Here is a 22,419-nt window from a genome sequence, read left to right as displayed (position 1 = left end):
TTAGCCAGCCTTTTTGAGAACCAGAAACTTAGTTTTACTTTATGATTATTTTGAGGTGAAATTCTAGGGGTTTTCCTTTTTCTCTTAATTAGGCTAGTGATTTATACAGTGTCTGCCTCAAAACCTAATGCATTGAAAGGCACTAGTAGAAGCAGTGTCTTAAACCCAGTGTTCAAAAGCAGTTATCTGCCTGGTCTAAGACCCCAGTCAATACCACCAATTGCTCAAACCAAATAAATACGGAACTTGCAGAGCTTGGGCTTGGTATTTTGGGAACTTTAAAGGTCATGTGGAACTTAAAGAGCAGAAAGGAAACAGGTGGGTGTTAAAATAATCAGAAAGAAACAGAATGCAGTGGTTCTTTGGTTTCTACTGACAGACAAGCTGTATACCATAAAACCACAGTTTCACTTCTCTGTACTTATTTCCCCCTCTCTAAAGAGATAATTTACAGTTCACAGTGATTACTACATCTTTAGCTGACAATACTTACACAATTTTAGACTACAGATAATAGTTTCATGGGAATTATTGTAACTCCTATAGGATTGATAAATTGAGATTTTAAATTCTTAGACCTTCACAGGTCAATGAAGCCTCATTTGCAGGCTGCCACATTTTCTCATCAAGTAGGCTATTCTGGTTTTCGACCAAGTAGGCTCTGCATGGTCGAGATAATAATACTGCCATGGCTGGTGATTAGAACACCAGCATGATTTCCTCCCAAAAAGGTCTATTTAAAATGTAGATACCCGTCCTGTTACCTTTGTGATAAAAACATGCCTCAGAATAGTCAAATTTGGCTTCCAGCTCCACCTTTCTCAAGTACAAGCTTTGAAGATTCAGCTAGGAATGTCATAAGTTAATGCTTGCAAATGCGTGCTTTGTTAGATTATATCCCAGTACAAAAGCCTGGTTTGTGCATATTTCTGCAAGGAATTCCCTCCCTGAATTCAAGCTAAGCAGTAACCCTGTGAGGAAGCTGCAGATTTCTGCTGACTCCCTTATCGCACTTATTTTAGGATGGCAATACCTCATTCTTTCCTTGTCATTTATTAGCAATTGCTGGTTCTTTCTGCAGCAACTTCCAAACAGCATTATCAGTCTCCTTATTTGAGTCAAAAAAAAAAAAAAAAATTTAAATCACTCTTACAGCCTGAATTTTAACCCTTCACAGCTCTGGGACTAGACTTCCACAGATGACTGATGACGAGTGACTAATCTATACTGGAGTTTTTCCACTCTACACAGCTTTGCAGCAATAAACCCAATGTAGTTACAGTTATACCAGCAAAAATTGGACCATACACTTTGAATTACACTCAAAAGATCTCTTCTGTTCATACTGTCTAGCTAAAAAAGCCCAACCCCAAACCAAAAAACCAAACCACAAAAACCCACCCCCAACACCTACAGTTTGGTTCCCACTTGACATTTGAGTATTACATCTTCCTCCCCACAAAATGTAGGTTTATTCTTTTCTATTCGCTGCAGAGCCACTCTATCCTTCAGCCATACCCGTAAGTCTCATTTATCATGTTTGCTGTGTTATCAGCTCTGGGCAACTCCCAGCTTTCTCAGCTTACACACTTCCTCTCTTCCATGATTATCATTTCATGTGGGCCCCTCCACCACCAGACTGCAGCTGCAGCACAGCTTCTGATCACCAAGCACTGCAAAAGAAAGGACCATTATTTAATCTGACCTCCTTAACACCAACTAAAAATCCCATCTATCACTTCTGCACTGAAACACAACAGCATGTGACTAGGATACAGCCTTCAAAAGATCAGCAGTAAAGAATAAATGAATGTGTATATGTAAACTGAGGCACTATGTTCCTCACAATCTCCTTCTTTGGAACACTATGCTTCTCTTTCCTCCCATAATCTTTACAGCAAAAAATAAGCTTTATATAAATAATTAAACAGACTGATTCTAATCTGCATGCTCTCCCCAAAATGAGCAAGTTAAGCAAAAACGACAAAAGAAAATCCCCAAAAGATTATGACCCTACCAAGTATATCCATAAGAATTCCTGACTTTTTTTTCCTGGAGGAAACCCTCAGGGAAAGAGTCATACAAATGACCTTTTTATAAACTATGGCTCCTGTCACTGCTGTTGTCCCTTGCTTCTGAACTGTGGCATTCTGGCCAGAGGTCACAGTAATCTTGAGATACCTTTAAAGGCAAAAGCAGTATTTACTAAGTGTATTTGAAAGCAGTTCTCAAGGAAGGCAAAAAAATGTGCAAGTGGACAGGTGTAAGAAACTTTTTTCCCAAATTTAGTCGAAGTTTATATATTCTTATACAAAAATCAACTTTTCCAGGGCATACACGTCCTCCTGAAAATGGCTTACGTCATTTCAGACACTTTTCCTTGCCTTTGCAACATATCAAGGAGGGAAAGAAGGTGTTCAAAAGGCACCAAACTACCATTTAGAATAATGAGAAAACAACCCACAAACTTTGTGCACTGGAAATTCTGTCCCATGTTGGCATATAAACATTCATTTATGCCTCACAGAATACCAGCCGTAAATCAGAAGAAAATGGTTAACCCTAACCTTGGTCTCAGATTGCAGATTAATTCCCAAAAAATTGACAAAGAGATTATTAATCACACCTTTCCCAGCTATGAGCTCTGATCCCTTGTCTTAGCCCAGAGTGGAAACTTACCTTAATTCTGCCTGAAAGCATAACTAGCACAAAAAAAAACCAAACAAAAAACAAAACAAACAAAAGCCAAAAACAAACCCCAAAGAACCAAAACACTCAGCTGAATTATTTTGAATTCATGGTCTGGGTGTTTTGTTTTGTTTTTTTTTTTTTTAACTTTACACCACTTGAATAACCTGAAAGCTGATCAAGCAACTGCTCCCCCATCTCCCCAGCAATGTTTGCTGATGTAATTGGCACCAGTTCCTCAAAACCAAAGGAACCCTGATAGCAAAAGCACTTTTACTTCACGGCTGGGTCTCCACTAGAGTTTCTAGAATTCATCTGGACTTATACATCAACAGGAAAGGAGTAAAAGATGTAGTCTAGTACAGTAATGTACCAATGCTACCCTAAGCCACTTGTACTTTTTCTGAAAATTAAGCTTTTATATCAAGGAAGAATCTGTGGCATGATTCATGAGACAAAGCATTGCTGAATTCCAGTCACTTCCCAAACCCCAATGAGAACAGTAACTCGACAGCTGGGCTGCAAAAGAAGTAGGCAGGGCCCGTTGAGAGAAGCTGCCTGTATAACCTACAGAACACAGCAAGGTTGCATTGTATTATCCTTGTAAAACTGAGATTTCTTTCCCGAGTTGTTTTTCTTTTAATTGCATTAAAAAAGAAAGTATGAAGAACAAGTACATACAAAAATAGCCCACATCTTCAAACAACTGATAAGAACCATAATTACCATTTCTCTTTTTAGAGGGAACCCCCTGTCTTTAGCTATCCACTGCTATTTGTGGGTCTCAAACCCTCCTGGTAGGACAGGTTATTGAGACACTCACCAGTCAATGCCAACTGGCTACACTCCCTTGTTACTTCCCACCAAGCCTGAGCAGCTGTAACTAGGAATTTGGTAATATCAAAAGGCAGAGGTATAATACAATAGGCTGCTGTGCCTTTCCTTGCCTTTCTCTTTTTGAACACAGGTACTAGACACCACATTGACCAGAACACCAAGGGGTGAGTCAACTAACCACAAAGAGGTCATCAGGAGGTTTTCTCACCACCTTTCAGGAAGAGTAACAATGTAGTGCCAGCCTACTGCCTTACAGAATACTGATTTTACCTCCAACAACTTCTGTCAAACGTATGCTAGATGATGGTATTATTAGCACAGAATACACATTCTTGGTAAGGTACCCACAGCTATTTAATCAATAGGTCTGGAGAATGATGAACTGGCTGTAACTTAAGCAACGTAGTAGCACATTTTGATAGGCATGATGCTGGAAAAAAAATTACAGGGGATCAACCCTATTCCATCTGTGACAAGCTAATTTGACTAAATCAGGTTCTATAAAGACATTACAGCTCCACAGTACCAAGAGCCATTGCTGTTCCTTAAAGGCCCTCACTGCTGGAAGGCATTCTTTGATGCTCACCCCTTACTGTTGCATCATCTGAGTGCAAGATTATTTTAGTAAATTGTGTTTGCAGGGTTTTATTTCCTGACAGCTGCCAACAATTCTCTGCTGGTTCAATGTCAGTACAAGCCAAGGTATTGATGAGGACCTTTCACATGGGATCTCACTGCTCTTGTAAACATCTACTCAAACTCTCTGTGTACCTCTAGCTGTTGACTCTGGAGATAACAGTATCTAGATCCACCTGCAGCCATTTAGTTTATAACCTGCCCTTTAGCATTAGGTCCTTTTCACTACACCTTAAATCTTTTTAGGCCAAAAAAAAAAAAAAAAATTACCTCAGCTTTCATTTTCTTTCATTTTCTCATTTTATGAACGCAACTGTGTTTAAACAGCATTATATAGCTAATAGGAGAAATATAGTAGAAAACCAATAGAACAATGCAATAAATATAGGAAACATCTGCACTATGGAAATACGTATATAACAACAAAAGGTTTCTATCAAAAAAAGGAAGGATAGAATGAAAAAAATGCCATGGTAATCGGGTAACACACAAAAAATGCTGTTCCAAGCTTTGCCCTACAGCCAATAATCTGATTAAAGAGACACGGGTGAGTACAGCAGCTGAGTGCCTGTAACTATTGAAAAGGATGTACTAAAAGAAGCAAGTTTGGAGGACAGCTTGGCAGGACCAGAGCTATATATATGTTCACACTATGCAATAAATCTGAGGCACTTATGCACTAGAAGTGCATGACACTGAAGCATGTCTAGGAGCCCCCAACCCCAAAAGGTCAGAGAGGGACTCAGCTCTAAGGAATAGGACTGTACAAAAGGTGTCCTCTTTGTGTGCAGCCTCACTTTCTGGACACTTCCAGAATCTAGAACCAACATAATTTTTGCCTGGACAGAAACTCTTAGATATTTTTCTCCCCAGCTGAGTCCAGCTACTTTTCTTCACTGTATTCAGAGTATATCACCTGCAATCTGTCTTATCATTGCATCTGCTGCAATCTTCTGCAAGTCTTGTCACTGAGAACTTCCTTTGATGTCACCTCACACCCAGTAGTTCCAGTATGTAAAGACCACCACCATAATTATAATAAAAGGCCAGATACTGCCCTCTTTGCATGTTGCCTAGTGGCTCATGAGGCTGGCCTGCTCCCAGTCCTGCTCCTGGTGAGCATGTGTTCGTGTCAGACTGTACACAATGGCAGAAAAACAGCCTGGGGCTAGGTGGGTCAATGAAGACGAACTCCCATGCTCCTTGAGTAAATGTCACTGGATGCACTGTAGAGAGACTTGTGGCCACAGTGCCTCCACTGTGCCCTGTGTGTGTATAAACACAAGACCATGCATCGTTTGTTCGCTTACATGTAAAGCACTTGCACGTGCTACTTGGGAAACGTGCAACTGTTCATACAGGGGAAGAGCCAGCCAATCCTTCCAGGCAAGAGAGCCCCAACAAAATCCAGCTATAGGAAGCAGGGACCCACCACCACTGATGTCACACTTTCTAACACACTCTCCTCCACTGCTCTGTTTCTGCTGCCAGTCTGCTATTTTCAGCTCCTCCTGTCCTCTCCTGTGTTAACTAGAAGATTACTTCTTCCTTGGAAAGGACCCGAGTCACAGAAGTTACTGAATCTAGCTCCTACAGCACAGTTCATTCGCTTTGCTTCCCTCCTGCCATCCTCACCCCGTGCTCTCCTGCTAGCTCCTCAAAGCTGCAGCTCTCTGTTGCTCTCCATCTGCGCAAGGGTTGGAACAGCGGATTTGCACTCCCAGCTGGTAACTAGGAACTAAGCGATAAACAGGTTGTAAAATTACGTTTCTACATTGCTTAGCAAACTAGGATTTTATTTCATATTGGCCCCTGTACACTTAAAATAAACACAGTTTAGGATTATCTGGAATGAAAGAGCTGTAAGAAAACAATGAGGAATTGCCAGTAATGTCATGCCAATCAAAATTCACACAGTGCTTTACGTTTTCACAAACACTCTTTATATGTCTTTCTTAATTAGCAAATAATCAGCTGTGTATCTAGAATACAAGTTTCTTATCTGAAGAGAGACAGTGATGACATTGCCTGATTATGTGCAATGTGTTGCAATAACAATTTACTGCACAGAAAAACATTTCTTTTTGAGCACACCTAGAGCATGCCAGTGATTGCTGCACAGGAAATTTGAATTAGAAGAGTGGAGGAAAGGATCAGTTCTGTGGAATTTTTAGGATTAATTTTTCAGTGTTAAGGTTATTTGAAATAACACACAAAGTCATTCAAACTCAGAGTATGTTTTCTCAGATCACGAGGGCATACACAAACACTCCATAAGATGAAACAAAGCTTATTTGTAACTTTCCCGTCAAGGGCTAGCTCAGTCACAAGTAAGTACTCACACCGCATATTGTGATAGCCTCTGGTCTAAAGGGATTTCAGTGGCTGCCCTATTTCCCTATTCCAAGGGGGAAGGGTATCAAGAATGAGTAGAGGTCATGCTGCAGTAAAACAAACTGTCAGAATGACATTTTTACCTATTTAGTTGTGAGTATTTTCTCTCCTCTACTAGCACCTTGTTACCATCCTTCATCAAACCCTCCTGCCCTAGTAACCTCTGGGCAAGTGCCATGCCAGGTGCTCACTACACAACGGGCCAGTGCTGAATGAAGCTGGGCTAAGACACAGCTTTATGAAATGCTAGACTAGTCTTTGCTATACTTCTCACATCTCTCTATTTAAATTCCACAGCTAGCATAGCACACACCATAAATAATAAAAGTGGTTACTACAGTAGCTTACAAAAGTCCAAATTTATAGCACATGAGCACTGTACTACTGACTGCCAACAGAGGATATACCATCCAGAAAGTAAAGGGATAAGAGTGTGACATAGTCACACTCAACATAATTTTGTCTGCCAGAGCCTTGCTGAAACACCTGACATGATTATTGTGTTTGGTGGTTTCTGTATTCTTCTCTCTGCTGGAAAAATAAAATAAAATGGAAGTATATATCCAAGTCGCTTTCAGATTCTTCAAACTGCAGTGACCACCTGCTATGGTTTCAGTCACCATCATACACTGTTTTAACAAACAAAAACCCACCAAAACAAAACAAAAAACCAGCCCCAGGTTTTCTTTGTGTTTGGCAACATCTGTTTGAGGGAGGCTGACCAAAGCAAGGAGTACATACTCAACTACCAGCACCTACAGAAATCAAAGGGTTTGGGTAAAGTACTCAAGACACTGTGATAACCTGTTTTTTTTCTTTTTCAGGCAAAAAAGTGAGCAAAGAGAGACCCACTTATGTCACTTTGCTCATATCTGTATCTAAACCCACAACCATCTGTACTTTAGTAAGACTGCTTCTGTTGCTGCTTTACGTTTTGCAACCATCCTGTAAATATATTCAGAAACATTTCCAAGGATAACTTAAGAGACTCAAGGACTTTCCCTTTAAACAACAAGCAGAACATGGAAAAAAGTTTGACACTAGTACAAACACCAATTAAATTTACCACGACAAAGCCTTCCCATTAGAATTTACCACTCGCAAGACGTCACAGACTATAACTCATGCTTAGTAAGTGCAAGAGCAAACCTAAACCACCTGTAATTAACCGCAGTTAATTGTCACATAAGCGGACACCGCCGCCGCCTGCCTTCGGCCAGGACGGCGGTACTTCAAACCCCGCGAACGCCACAGCTCAAGGGACGGCAGCGGAGAACGAAAGCATCTCGCTGTGAGCGGGGAGCACAGGCGGCCGCAGCCCGGGCTGCGGAGCTGGGGGAGCCCGGGCCGCCCGCGGGCAGGGAGCGACGCGGCCGAGGCGGCTGCCCGCGGAGAGCTTCTCCCACGCCTGGGCGGCTTCTTCGGGCAGGATGATGTGTACGCATACACTGATACAGGGAAAAAGTTTTGAGGTTTTTGTTGGGCTTTTTTAAAAGTTACTCTCGGGCTGGAGGCGCGGTTGCTGCCGCTCCCGCCCCACGCTCGCCCCCCGGGCCGGAGGCAGCGCCTGCCCCGCAGCCCCAGCGGGGGCTGAACTCCGCTCCGCCGCCGCGCCCGGGCTCACCTCGATGAGCCGCTGCAGGGCGAGCCCCTGCAGGCAGGTGTGGTTGGCCAGCAGCTCCCAGTGCTCCCGGAGGAGTTGCTGGGCCGCCTGCACCTCGGCCGGCCTCTCCAGCGCCTGCAGCACGGCGGCGCCCAGCCCCACATAGCCCACGTAGGCCGCAAGCAGCACCGGCACCCCCCAGCGCCGCCGCCGCCGCTGCTGCCGCGCCGCCACCATCGACCCCGCTGCCGCCGCGCCGCCCCCGGCACTGAAGAAGCGGCTCGGCCGGGGGCGGGAGCGGGGCGGCCCGCGGGAGGAGGGCAGCGCCGGCCCGGCAGGGCGCCCGGCCCCCAGCACCTCCCCCGGCCTGCCCCTTCCCACTCTCCGCGGCGCGGAGGGGAGCTCGGAGCCGGGCTGTGCCGGGAAACGGTGGTGGTCCAGCCGCTCGTCCCGCAGCAGCCGACCCCAACCCGCCACCCTCGTCCTTCTCATGCGCCGCTCCACTTCCCACCTGTCTGTCCCGAAGCGCGAGGTTGCCCCAGGGCTCCCTGCTCCGCGCCGCTTGTGCCTGAGCAGGAGCCAGCACCGAGTCACATTCGCCCCTCCGAGGGATGCTACTCAGTCCCTCTCCCGACAGAGCAGAGCCAAGTGCTTCCCTCCCCAGCTGGCACTACTTAGAGAGCAGTACACTAGCATCCTACATAAATCTGCGTTCCTCTTTCGCGCAGCTACTAAAATAATGCAAAAGGCAGCAAACAGGTGTTAGTAATAACAATTCTTTGATAGAAACAAGTGAAAAGGTAGCAGCTTTTTTATAATTTGTGGTTTACCTGTGAAACATAGCACTAGTTTCTTCATATAGGTAGTTCCTGAGACTTCTCTGATTGTTTTCTTGTATAAGACTGCATCCAATGTTTCCTTCTGTTCTCTCACCAATAGATAAAACAATTAAATTGTTGTAGGTGTGTAAGAACCCCTTAATTTATCTATTTTGTTACATAATATGAGATAAAGGGGAATAAACCCAGTAAATTTCTGCACAGGATGACTATATGCTGTTAGAGAGCAATGTCTTCTCACACAACCTTGTGATTATTTTTTCTAGGGGGGTGTACACATCATACAAGTAAGGCAGCCTCCAAACGTATTGCCACACTGGAACTGTTCTGGTAATGTGCTAGTTCATGGTTTTCTGGGATGTGCTTTAAACTGACTAGTATAAACTGGTTTCACTGTCAAGATGCAAAAATTAATATGCAAAGGCTAGACCAATTCCAGTGTAAAGATATCATCTGGAGTGCAGTCTTAGAGCTTTTTGCTCAGTCTTAATTCTGCCTTTCAGGGTGTTCAATACTCAATGATATTTAAAGAAAAAATTGGAATGATACACATATATATATATAAAGAAAACCTTCTATAAAAATATACATGAGTAAGAAAAAATGCAAAGATAATAAAAAGTATTTATATGCTCATTGCCTCTTTCATTGAAGATCAGAAAATAGACACATCTGAGCTACATTTTGACATTTTAGCTGCATTTAAACCCAGATAGTTTATACAAAGCACTCTGAGTATAACTGTGATGAAACACTATGGACTAAACATATAGTATTTAATGTTTATACTAAAGATATATAAAATTAATTACAAGTGAGACTCAGGGTCTTTAATCTACAAGACACTGTGAAAATGCAGGACAATCGGGCATGCGCTTACTAGAAGGACTCTGGGAAGAAAGAGATCAAGATTCACAACAAATCTTTACAGAATCATATAATATTTAAATGGCTGTTTCCTTGAGTATTCTCAGAAATGTCATTTGTCTGTCAGTCTTCTATTTACATTTCCCCAGAGAAAGGCTCAAATCTTTGCCAATGATACTTCGGTGTTGTCTGGAAGGACAACATGTATATCTGAGGATGAAGGAGGGCTTGTTGAGTAGGCTAAAAGGGTAAGTGTAAGCTTGGAAGGACACTTGCTTCATATCCTGTGCTGGACTGCAGGTGGTAGCTGCTCAAGGCAAAGTGCTACTTTTCCACATCACAGTTGAGCGCTGCCTGGGCCATTGCTTCTGCCACAGCCTGCAGAGCCACATTCAGAGGCTTCAGAAGTGCTGTTTTCCATGCCTGGAGCAGAGCATGTGTGTTCTCCATTGTGTGTGGAAATATACCACTGGTAAAATGGGTTATTAGACCAAAAGTGTCCCTTTCATGTGCTCCTCTGGCTCATGGCAAGTCCTTGTGATTGCCCAGTTCTTCCACATTACTTTTCTTAGCTGGTCAGTTGATATTTGATGACTACATTTTTATTAGAGGAAGGCTGCCAGAAAGCACTTGGTCCACCATGGTCAAAAACTGGTATGTATCTCAAAGTAACCTTGATTTTAGATGTGCATGACCTTTAGGAGCTTTTCAAGACCTTGAAAAATTGACAAAATGAGCAAGAAATTTCTATCACTTATGTAACACGGGAGAGGGCATCAGTATCCTTCTCATTTCTCTTCCAATATGGCCATATGCTTGATTTAAAGGCAGCTTTTTGAGTCTTCTGTTGGGCAGCTGCAGAACTGCTGCAGTTGCTGTCAGCTTTATTAAACACAGCAGTAGCAAAAAATCCAGGAGGTAGTCTCACCATTTGCTGCTACTTTGCAAAATCAGTATCAGATACAGGAGCAGTTTTCTGGACTGTGGGAAAAACAATCCAGACTTCCTGCAGTCAGATGTCAAGTAAGGATAATTTTAAGAAACACTGCCAGTAAGTGCTTTCTATCACTGATAAACCTCTTTATCATTTTTATTATGGCATGCAGCATGGTGTAAAACACTGGATAGGATCACCTTTAGACTAGTGCATGTGTTGTGGCTGACTGTGGCTTGATAAAGTACAGGAGGCGTGGAAAAAGGCAAGGTGAAGAGAACAGGTTAGATAGAACAGTCAGCAGAACTTCAGTTTTGTCTTTTACATAAAGAGGCCAAAAGCGTCTTGTGGTGTTAACACAAGGCAGGTACGGAGTACAGTGGTGGTGATGATGATGTTAACAAGTGCAAGTGCAAACATTCTGTCTGAAGAACAGAAAATACTGAGAGACAAAGTTTCCCATGAGATTTGCAAAGATACAAAAAGCCAGACAGGAGAGAGTTGGCTGCTCTCAGTGAAAGTCTACAGAGAAAGCCATTGCATAAATGTATGGGAATAGCTGAGGGCATAGAGGAAGATCAGTGCAAAAACCGAGGAGATAAAAATCTGTGAGGTAGGTAGTGGTAAGACATGACGGAAATCTTGGATGGGATATGCATTTGAACATTCATTTTTTAAATTAGTTGGATAAACCATAACCAGCATTCTTTTATGCCAGCATTTCAGATTTGAGTAGCCACACTGCACTATGCAGGAGTCAGCAACTGGCAAAGAAAACATGCACCATGCCAGGTGTAAGAACAAACATATGTTGTGACCCTCCTCAGAACTAAAAATCTAGCTCAGAAAGTATGCAGGAAAAGATTAGTGACCTCCACAAGTCTCTACATGTTTTATGGACACTTCTCCAAAACGAAATATCAAAGCAGCTGCTGAAAGGCTGACATTTCATGTTCCTATAGTGTGTCAGACATACGCTGGCTTGGGGCTAGTCTATGTACCCAGCCATATTGCACTCATGCTTTACATTAAAGTCCCACTTATAAATGACTTCAAAGGGATTAATTGATGGTTACTATGAGATATAAACATCCTGAATAAATAGCAGTGTGTATATAATTACAAGCATACCCATGGAACATGTTAGTGATGATTGAGCATGGTACCCAAAGAATGGATAATTGTTTTATCAAGTTTCTGGAGTTTACTTTGATAGAGAGTATGGCTACAGATCTGCATCTCAGTGACTAGTCTCTTATTAGGTGCTTTTATGTACTCCTTTGGTTTTTCAGCTCCTTTGGAGATGGCTGCTGCTGCTTTTGACTTACAACAACTGTGATAAATTCAATCTCCCTGCTTCATGGGTCACACAATGGGCCTGACTGAGGATAAGATTTAATGCAAGAGCCTATCATTGGCCTTATTTAGAGGTAAATGTACAGCATCAGTTCTGTATGGTGCATAATGGCTCTTCTATGAACTGGCCCAAAGCAAATGCCAGACTGTAATAATGCTTGTGATCTGATTGGAAATAAGGATGTCTCCTTGCTTTTAGATTTAAAGTGCTGTTATCAAGTGGCTGTGAAATGAACCACGATAAAGACCTGCTTTGAGCTGGCAGTTCACTCTGAGATGAACTGTAACAGTCCAGGCAGTGCTGGACAGACACATAATTTCCTTACAATTGAAAGGCAAGCATTTTAGCCCAGAAAATAAAGAAATGCTATCATTTTATATGAAAGCTGCTCATTCCAGACAGTATCAACTGAATCTTAATTGGATGGATGTCATTAAGCAGGTGTTCACTACTGATGATATTCCTCTGTGGTTTTGTTTGTTTTCTGATTGGAAATGAAGAAAGATTTCTGTACCTGACTTTTTCCACTTGAGATTCTTGGTGACATGACTTCTTATTGAAGCTGAGAGGCAGTCACTCTGGATTTTTTTGAAAATGAGTGACCATTAGAACTGTATCCCACTAGAGAAAGAGAAAGGATAATAATTGGTTACTTCAGGGAAAGTTGCCTTACAGTGAGAAGTGTAAAATGAATCCTTGGACAGTTGTATAACCATGTATGCTCCTTCCGTGGGGTTTTAATTGGCTGATGCCTACACAGGGTGTGGAAATTTCCATGTATCGGAAACATTTCCTCTTTAGGAAACAGTCCACAACCTGTGGTTTAGTCCTTTATCCACAGGGGTTGCTTAGTGTGAGATACAGATGAAAGATGCAGTTTCAAGACTGCTTTCTTTGTACCTTGCTCAGCTAGGGATATGGATTCTAGGCTGCTCAGGTTCATCTTCCAGTTTGGTGGTGGCTCCTTCTGCCAAGCTTAAGTCAGACTTGTGCCACTTTAGCTGAAGGTATCTTTCCATCAAGTCAGCTCCCACGTTGAAGACCAGAGCCAGCCAGGCCAAGCCAAAAACAATCCATATTGCAGTTAGGCTCCTGTACACGGGGATATAGTGCTTGTTGGGGTTTGTGCCTGAAAAATCCAGGAAAATCTGCATATTTATCTTGGCAGCTTTGGTCTGCTAACCATACATACTCATACACCCTCTCCACTCCTTGCAAAAGTGTGTGTGTTAATGAGCTTGTGTGATCTATCAGCAGATAGAATATTTTTTTATTTTTAATTTTTTTTAATGCCAACTCTCAGGTGAAGCTTAGCACATTTAGCATCAAATCCCCAAAGGTGAGGCTATATAATAAAAATAGCCACATCTTATATTAATCAGGGATGCTCAAAGTCAATGGTTCCTATCCAACAACAAAGGAAAAACATCTTGGAAATTAAATGTTGAATCCATATTAACCATATTTTACTCAAGAGACACACAGGGGATCTCAGATGGTTTAGAAAGCTACAATTTAGTGATATAGTGATTGCTTTTTGGAGGCTGATACACCTGGGATTTGCAATCACTTGGATAATATGGGAAATGCAGCCATTTTAATTAAGTGGTTATGAGAATCTTAATCCCTGGTTTGGTATTTCCACAACACGGACAAACAGTGCTGATACAGTCACAGGACAACACTCTAGCTATTCATTTAGTCTCTGTCATTCAGATCATCATGAAACTCCACAGTGCCATATTCAGCACTGGATTCTTTTTTATCTCCTTTTGGGACATAGTCATGAATTCTAGGAGAGGAGAGCTATTACTTGTGAAGTACGAAACCCTGGTGGTTTTAACAAATAAACACATTAGACATAATCTGTTAAGATTATACATTTGTTCAAATAAGTTTGTGGAAAAATAGCCCCTCATGTGTCTCTACTATGATGCTCTCAACCTAGAGGTCTAAAGACTATGTAATGTCACTGGGTTTGTCTTCTTTCAGAGGCATCCTGTGGTTGTCAATAATGTTCTCCCCATTTGAAGTACTTCTTATTTAATATTTGATATGGTTTGTTGTTGGGAATGGTAGGCTCTTGCTAAAACAAATCACTGTTAGAAAAGGGTGGTTCAAAGGCCTAATAATGACAAATGAATTTTATTTATATTCCACCTGTCACTCTTGATAACATTTGTACCAGCCTGGACACAGACACCCTTGAATGAGTGTTCAGTGGCATGTGTGAAGGGAGTTGGTTGACTCTCAGGTTGGCTGTCAAGAGAAAAATGCTCATAACTCATAATACATTAGCTCATTATTACCAGTCTGGCTGAGCTCACTCTTGACCAGATCTACAGTGGAATGGATATCTATGCTCCCTGTATTTAGTTTTATACTAGAGTAATGAATTTCAACAAAGCTCAATCCAGTTCATGTTCTTTTTTTACCTACTACATAGTCCCCAAATCCAATGGTGCTCAGGGTGATGAAGGTGAAGTAAAAACCTTCTCCATAGCTCCAGCCTTCCACATAACTGAAGACTAATGGTGGGAACACCAGGAAAAGCAAGGTCCCAGTGGTCAGGAAGATGGCCACTGCCAGTGTTTGAACTACCTGAAAGAGAAGAGGAAGATGGCAGCTAAACAGCATGGAGCAGTTGTCTTATCAAAATTGCTGGGTCTGTTTTACTTTTTGATCACAATCCCACTCCACCTGGGAGCAACGGCAAGACAAGGAAGGACAAGCCAATGCTTCCATGTACTGCAGGCTGAGCTCACTGTTTGCATGTAGATATTATACTTAACCATGAAACAACAACAACAAAAAAAAATCTTAAAACTAGGAAAAAAAGGAGGATTTTTTTAAGCTTTTTGCAATGAGCCATATTTTCAGACTTACTATGACAGCCATAGGAGTGAAATACTCATTTTACAATTTCAATTCAAGTGAAGATGCTCTTGTAGTCAACTAGCTCCTGTCTTTGAGGAACATCACCAAGTACTGCATAACTCATGATACAAAGATTGGCAAGAACAAACTAGGGTTCTTTTCACTATGACTGCTTCCAAAGATTTATAAAGTGGCTTGCAAGAGCTCAGCCAAAAATATGTTTGGATGAAACCTAAGTTAAGTCAGTTTGCCTGCTTTCATTTTTAGCTTTGAAATGCTCAGAGCAGAGCTGGTTTGTGTTAGCACAGGGCAGATCTGTGCCTCTCAGGACAAACGTCTGCCTTCGGGGAGATAAGTTACCGTATATGTGACTGCAGTTGATAGGTACAAAAAATGGTCAGTGGATGGGTCCTGAAGGGATTTTAGGAGTTTAGGACTGATGATCAGGAACTCATGGGAACACATTTCCAGGGAACACATTCTGGTGAACTTTTGACTAATGAGGTGTGGGCTGATGCAAACTCATTGCAATTATTTAAAAATGCCCTCAAGGGCAATCAAACTGGAGTATGATTTCTATTAATGAGTGTATTGTGACTGGATGAAAAGCCAGATCACTGTTTATAAAGTGGAAGGTCCAGATATCATGTTTTAATTTCTCTCTCTGAATTATTTCACATAAAAAATAATGCTCTGAGCTTTAGAAACTTGGCTTGAGATGACTGGGTGACTTTGACAAGTCATTTCTCTATTATGTGTCGTGTCTCTCTAGCTGTGTAATGATACTTGCCTCATTTGCAGAGCAGCTTGACAATTACTGATTGACATGATTATAGCTGATATATAATTCAGTTGTTCTCATTTACTTCATTCCAGTATTGTAATAGCATTTAATTATGTAATAAACTTTGCATAAAACTGTATATCAAAATGCACAGTTTTACTTTTTAACCTGTCTTTTAAGAACTTTCTTGTATAAACCTATGATGTACGGAATGGTAAGTCAGGAATAATGAAGAACTGATTGCAATTAATTTCCCAGAGCATGACAAAATTGTAAGGAGATAAACAAACTTCCTTGAATAAGCTTTCCAGATCAAACAAGCAGATAGAGCTCCAAAGGTTTGTCTGATCATAGGAGTTCTGTCAGAAATGAGGTGTCAACTCAGGAGTGAAAAGGGAAAAAAAAAAGATCACATCCCTGAGGTGCTATTAGAAATCTCAGTAAAGATGCAGCTATACTAGAATGAAAATCCTTCTGGTGGTAGAGCTGCATGGGTTTGGGGAACAGACAGAGGTTATGCAGCTAAAGAATTTCTTGCTTATATAATCCAAGTCTGCATTTGACAGTACCTTTATAGCTTTCCCATTGTAGATAAAGAATGTAGTGACTCAAGAGATTTTACAAATGTAAAAGAAAAAAACTTGTGCCAGAACTCTGAAATGTTTCAACATATCTCACATATCTAATCTCCCTTTTCCCTAGCTGAAAGGTTCAATTCATTGACCCTTTTCTCAGAAACATGCACTAACTTTGTAATAAATGACCTTCGTGTATTTTCCATTATCAGTACTTTTCTTATTAAAAAATGTCTGGACTAGTTCAACGACTCGCCAATAAACTTTAAGTAAGGAGAAGGAGTATTTGCATTTTAAGAAAAGAAAAGGAAGGAAGTGCTAAGTTGCTGGCACAACAGGAAAGCTAATTCCAGCCAGATCAGGAGGCCAATAAAAATAAATTGTCTTTGCACAGTGTCAAGCTCAACTCTGGAGAGATGTTGGCATAGGCTGGAGAATAAGAGCTTGATTTGGCAATGTGTGTACATGCACGTATTCTGCCAAGGTCACCAGGTCCATGGTTTGCTGAGTAAGGTTTTAGAAAGGCAAATCTAGGGTCCCTCAAGCAAAAGCCTATAGCTTTAAAGCTATTGTAGGTAAATTGAGTGTATCAGGTTTCTGATAGAGAAGGCCATGTAACTGCTGTGGTTCACCCAAGGAAATCTAACCTAGCAGCAGCTATCTGAGAAAAGAACTTTAACTAGTTTTAAAATAGTGAAAACAAATGGTAAATTGACACTGTACCTGGGCACGCCCTGGCTTTTGCACCCATCTTTCCAGGGTAAGCAGATGAGCATTGAGACCTTTCCCCAGCTGATTAAGGAAGGCCAGGTTGAGGGGCACTCCAAATAAGGCATAAAACACACAGAAGATCTGCCCTGCCACTGTGCTGGGGGACAAGTTACCATAACCTGGAAAAAAAGAAGGAAACAGCTACATGAAAAGGCTCTACTGCCAAGCTGCAGGCATCATGGAGCATTTGTAAGCTTGGAAGCTCAACAACATTTACCTTCAGGAACCTGTGAATCTATGATTTTCTGCAATGAAATCTGTCTGCGAATTGCCATTGCTTATGATGAAACCTTGTGCATTCACTACTACTAGCTGAAAATTAAACATGAAAAATATTACTCTTCCAGGTACTGTTGTAACTTTCTACAGGTCTCTGATTTTGTGGTGAGTGCAACTCAGTGCTTCAAAGCAACCTAAAGATGTGCTGTCCATGTACAAAATGATCTTGCATGTACCAAGTAGGCCCCCAGCTTTCTTTGCAAGTATAAAATACTGGATACAGAAAAATAACAGGCATAATTGGAAACGAATAGAGAACCATGACCCACAGTAGTTGATTGCAGGTGTATTCTGTCCTATTCTGTCCACCAATTACACATTTCTGGGGGCTTTACAGGACAGTTGGAGGAAACAGTTTTTAAGGAAAGAGAGTACCTCACCTATAGTGGTGACAACAGTTCCTGCAAAAAAGAAGGAGTTGCTGAAGTCCCAGTTACTGGGATTTGTAGAATTTCCTTCTGGGTTGACCCCTTTTTCCCATGCTTCCATGAGGACCTGAAGCGGAAAAGGTCAAAGGAGCAAAGATGAGGAAGAATGTCAGAAATAGAGGTAAGTAAATACTGTTTTCCATCTTGAGCAAGCAGAGTGATAAAGTGTAGATAACAGGGTAGAGTTGGACTAAAAAGAACTTCCGCTGACATGGCAAAACTTGGAAAAAGAGCTGGCCAGGAACTTGAACTCTTGCTACAGAAAGTCATTGAAATACGATAGGTTCCTCAGCTAGATGAAATCTGAGGGGAAGGGAGGGGAGGATTCCCCAAAGTGATCAAACTGGGAAAAAAAAGTTGTGCCATAAAAAATAAAGGTAGTCCTCTTCTTTCCTTCTGTAATCTAGTCATCTCATTCAATTTTTTAATTTAGGCATGTGTAAATGTATAGTTGTGTCTGTGGGCAGGGGCATGGGGAACATGCTCATTTCTGTTTCCTCCATGTAAGTACTAGTAAGGATGAATTACTGTTTTTGGTTATGACTTCCATATAATTTTCAGTGACAGTTAGGCTTCTCCTAGTCTGAAAGATTAACTAATAAAATATTCTCTGCTATTCCAGATAGCTCTTACCATATGACCAAAACTACTGTGTGCCAAAAAATTACTGCTCCTGCATCAAATATCCTGTCAACTGCCTTAATGAAGATTGTGTTCCTTTGCTGTCCCCAATGATTTCTTTGTGGGAGACTGGTTTCCCTCTACTCAGTGGTCAAGGTTTTAAGAATCCCCTTGTTTGTTACAAAGCAGGTCACAGCTTTGTAATTTTGCAAAATGCTTGAAGGAATTACTTGTTCACCACTTCTAAAGACTTTGTATGATGCAAGACAAGAACAGGAGTCAATAGCAGCTCCAGCTTTAGCTGGTTCCAGGAGTATGAGACCAAAGAAGATACTCTTTTTTGATTCAAATGGTAGCCACTCCCAAAAAGATTGCTTTTTAAATGAACATACCCACTAAAAGGTATCTGATTTTGGACAGGATTTGCAATATTCGCTGATCTATACTGGTGGACTGAATATCCTAAATTCATTAGCTAATCTTATTCCTTCAGTAAAAAATCCTACAGCATTGGTCAAATTTATCAGAGGGCTGCTGGATATCATCACATGTGACCTCATGACTGAAGTGTCAGCAGAGCTTATTTTCAATGACAAAGAACTTTACATTATCCATTAAAAGCCTTTTCTTAGAATGAGAAGAATTCAACATCAAATTTTCAAGTCACTTATTTCATTTGCTGCTAAGAAGGAGGACACAGAAGCTACTGAGGTGTGAGTATTTTGAAATAATCACAGGTTTAATTTATTCCTGTAAGGAACCCTTGACAGTTCTATGCATTTCAATGCACAGGAGTTCACAGAAGTTACATTCACATCATGAGAGTCAACACGGAAGAGTAAGGCAACTTTGAATGTGGAACCTTTCAGACACGGTCTGACAAGGCCACATTTCTTGGTATAATTGATGCTGTTAAGTACCAACACTATGAAAGAACCCCATGAATGAAATGGCAAGCTGGTGCCCAACAAACAGGTTCCTGTGGGACAGTTATAATGGCTCCTGACTCCTTTCATCTACAGCTCAGATAAGGGTTATAGCAGCTGCTGAATGGCTGGTGAACATTAGCTGTTGCCTTTGGGAGAGAAGTTGTCAGTATGTAAAAGCAATGTGCTGTAATTTACAGTAAGAATATGGAACCTTCATTAAGCTATAGTAGGATGTGGAGAGAATAGAAACTGCCTGCTGTTTCTGCTCCTGTCCCCCTGCCAATGCACATTGCAGCCACTTGTGGTCATAAACAAGGATTTGGTCCTTTTGGGCTGTATTTATATTATGTCCTTTGAGACTGAAAAAGTATGGACATGATCAAAACAGGGACTCCTTACTCAATGCAACTGCTTCTCAGCTGTCAGACTGGCATAATTTCCTGACCAAAGTACACTTATCAGAGGTGTATTACATCATTAGAGTTTGGATTTGCACTTTCCCAAAGCTCCAGGCTGCTCATGTTAGGAGCTGCAGCTCAGAGCCATCTCTCAGCTAGGCAGTTTTAGCCATGCAGAATCAATGCAGTTTATTGACGTGAAATTGCAGGAATTTGTTTCATGCACAATGGAGTCAAAACTTAATGAATCTGGGTTGAATCTCACATTTCAGGATTTAGGTTTAAAGAATGGGCATTAAGACAAGACATCTTATAACTGTTAGCTGAATAGACTGAGTCCAGGGGCTGTGTGTCACTGCAGTCTAACTACCATGGCTTTTCAGACTGGAACTTGTGACATGATGAACAGGCCTTCTTAACCATATAGTTAAAACATGCAGAGACACAACTGCTTCCCTGCATCAGAGATTTAATATGGGAAGACTAGTATTCGCTAATATTAATAAGAGTTAGGCAAATTTCCTAACAGGTCTTATAAGCAACGCATAGGTCAGAGAGCACCTGCACTTACGTGTACCTTGAGGACTACCAAGTCTCAGTACTTTGAAGCTTGGTGCATTGTAGACGATTTGGTGCCCTCAGCCGGTTTTATCTGGAACAGCTTTCAGGTGAAACTTTAATTCAGCAGAGACACGGCAGCAAAATGTGATTCTCTGAGTGGCACGGCAGGGCTAAGAAAGCTTCACTGGAGTCAGAGAGAGAAGAATCTGGACACGTGTGACCTCCCCTAATATTCTGATGGTAGAGGAGTTTTAACTAAACCTTTCAATCCCTTAAGATATCACAGCTGGGTTTAGAATGAGAATCAGGTTTTCATCTCTGCAATCACTATTGGAGAGGTAAGGGAAGAACATGTAATATCACCAAGTCATGAAGGTGAAAAAAAATAGACATGGTTTTCGGCATGTAAGTTCTTGAAAACTCTAGTAATTTTCTGGCCAATGCCCAATGTTCCACAAGTAATAGATCACAGTATTAGTAATCAGAACATTGGCTTTGTAAAGAGAGGGTCAGGCACCTTTTCTACCTTTTCTAATCTGAACTTCACTGTAAGCTTAAATCCATATACAAAATCTGAGCTTTTTGTTGATCAGAATCATACACCTTCATGGAAGTCCTCTGACTTGGGCAGTACAAATTGTTTAGAGTTTTTATCAGTTTTAATGACATGGTAGAAAGAGTTCAAACAGTTTAGGCACCCAGCTCTGCAACTGGGTATGTTTTGAGCACAAAGAAACTGGTATTTTAAGGATTTCTGTCCAGTTCTTGCAGTACTAGTATGAGAATATATCTATAATACCGGGAAAGGTCGAATAATTTATCTTTAGCCAGTTTTGAGGAAAAGATTAAAGTGTAATTGAAGATGTCATTAATTGACAACCCATATTGAACAAGAGCCCTTTATCTCTTCTTGTAAGTGATAGATGACACAGTCTGTGATGGTTGACTTTATCTTTTCTTTAGGCCTGGAAGTGCAGGACCACCCTCAAGGGCAGTATACAAGTTCTAGTACAAAAGGGCAGAGTTTGCACAGGTTTGGACTGGAGAACCTTGGAAGGGCAACCTACTTGTTTAGATTTGATTCTTGTTTGTTTGTTTTTTTTTTCCCCATGCATTATTTCCAGTAATAATTAATGAGGGAGATGAGAACCATGAAGTTGAAATTATTGCAATGTAGCACAACTGCATCACCAGATTTACATATTTTGGGAGTTCGAGACTGGGGAAAGAAAGTAATTCCATAGATCAAGATAAGGAAGTATATGAATGGGCTTGAGTTATTTATAGAGTTAGATATTTAATATTATGGACAGCTGATCAGTTTATATCATGCTTGGCCCCAATAGTATAATTTCTTCTAATGAAAATAATGCTTGAGCCAAAATAATGGGAACCCTTTCCTCTTACCTGTACAAACTGCTCCAGGGCTTGTCTGTCCAAGCATGTGTAGTTCTGCAGGAACTTGAGCTTTTCCAGCTGGAACTGGTCCCGAAAATGTGTCTCTGCCTGCTTCTCCAACAGCTGGAACACCATAGCACCCAGGAGGAGGTAAAAGAGATACCCCAGTACCAGCAGTGGAGTCCAGCTGATCTGCCGGCTGTGCATGCTGAGGAGGGGCATGCTGCTGATCTGCCCTTGCCAGTCCCTGCTCAGTACTTCATAGGTTACTGTCCCAAGATGTGACCTACCCAAAACACCCAGGAATCACACACCCATATTCCCAACTATTGCCCTGGAGAAATTTTCAATAGAACATCAGGGTATCAGGGCTTACAAAATGAGACTAACAGAGAAATTTTACCCCTCCACATCTGTTCTCTATCCAAAACAAAGGGTGAACATTTATGGCTTAATAAGAATTGTGAATCAGAATGTTTTTCTTCTATTAGCTTTCATCTAAAGATCTCAATCAAATGAATAAAGCTCTCTGAGGTTGGTATTGATTTCCAGGCTGGGAAGCTGAATCAAAACTGCAGTTATATGACTTACCCCAGGTCATATACATATAGAGTCACAGATAGACTCTTAAAGTCTTGACAAG

At 41.3% G+C, this 22,419-nt stretch overlaps 2 protein-coding genes across 4 annotated transcripts in view; both read right to left on the bottom strand.

The window, feature by feature from the left end:
* LOC138107935 (potassium channel subfamily K member 17-like) overlaps positions 1–12,756 on the bottom strand; it is a 29,847-nt gene extending 17,091 nt beyond the window's left edge. For 2 of the 3 annotated variants that reach the window (XR_011149777.1, XM_069009823.1), the window contains exon 1: positions 8,180–8,424. Coding sequence is in view for 2 of the 3 variants with exons in the window: in XM_069009823.1 (XP_068865924.1) it covers positions 8,180–8,395 (216 nt within the window). In the remaining variant the exon portion in view is untranslated. Of the gene's footprint in view, positions 1–8,179; positions 8,425–12,669 lie in introns of those variants that run through there. The other variant, XM_069009824.1, reaches the window with a different exon arrangement.
* On the bottom strand, positions 1,539–22,192 carry LOC138107936 (potassium channel subfamily K member 16-like). Its single transcript, XM_069009825.1, has 7 exons — positions 21,786–22,192; positions 17,822–17,936; positions 17,115–17,281; positions 14,591–14,756; positions 13,056–13,284; positions 12,670–12,776; positions 1,539–1,673 (listed from the first exon to the last, which is right to left on the bottom strand). The coding sequence occupies exons 1-5, from the start codon at positions 21,996–21,998 to the stop codon at positions 13,061–13,063; spliced, it is 885 nt and encodes a 294-aa protein (XP_068865926.1). The 5' UTR covers positions 21,999–22,192; the 3' UTR covers positions 1,539–1,673; positions 12,670–12,776; positions 13,056–13,060.
* Between the last annotated feature and the right edge of the window lie 227 nt (positions 22,193–22,419).

This window comes from Aphelocoma coerulescens, chromosome 3 (genome assembly GCF_041296385.1).
Source record: "Aphelocoma coerulescens isolate FSJ_1873_10779 chromosome 3, UR_Acoe_1.0, whole genome shotgun sequence".
Classification (NCBI taxonomy): Eukaryota; Metazoa; Chordata; class Aves; order Passeriformes; family Corvidae; genus Aphelocoma; species Aphelocoma coerulescens.
This window is presented reverse-complemented; position numbering and strand designations above follow the sequence as displayed.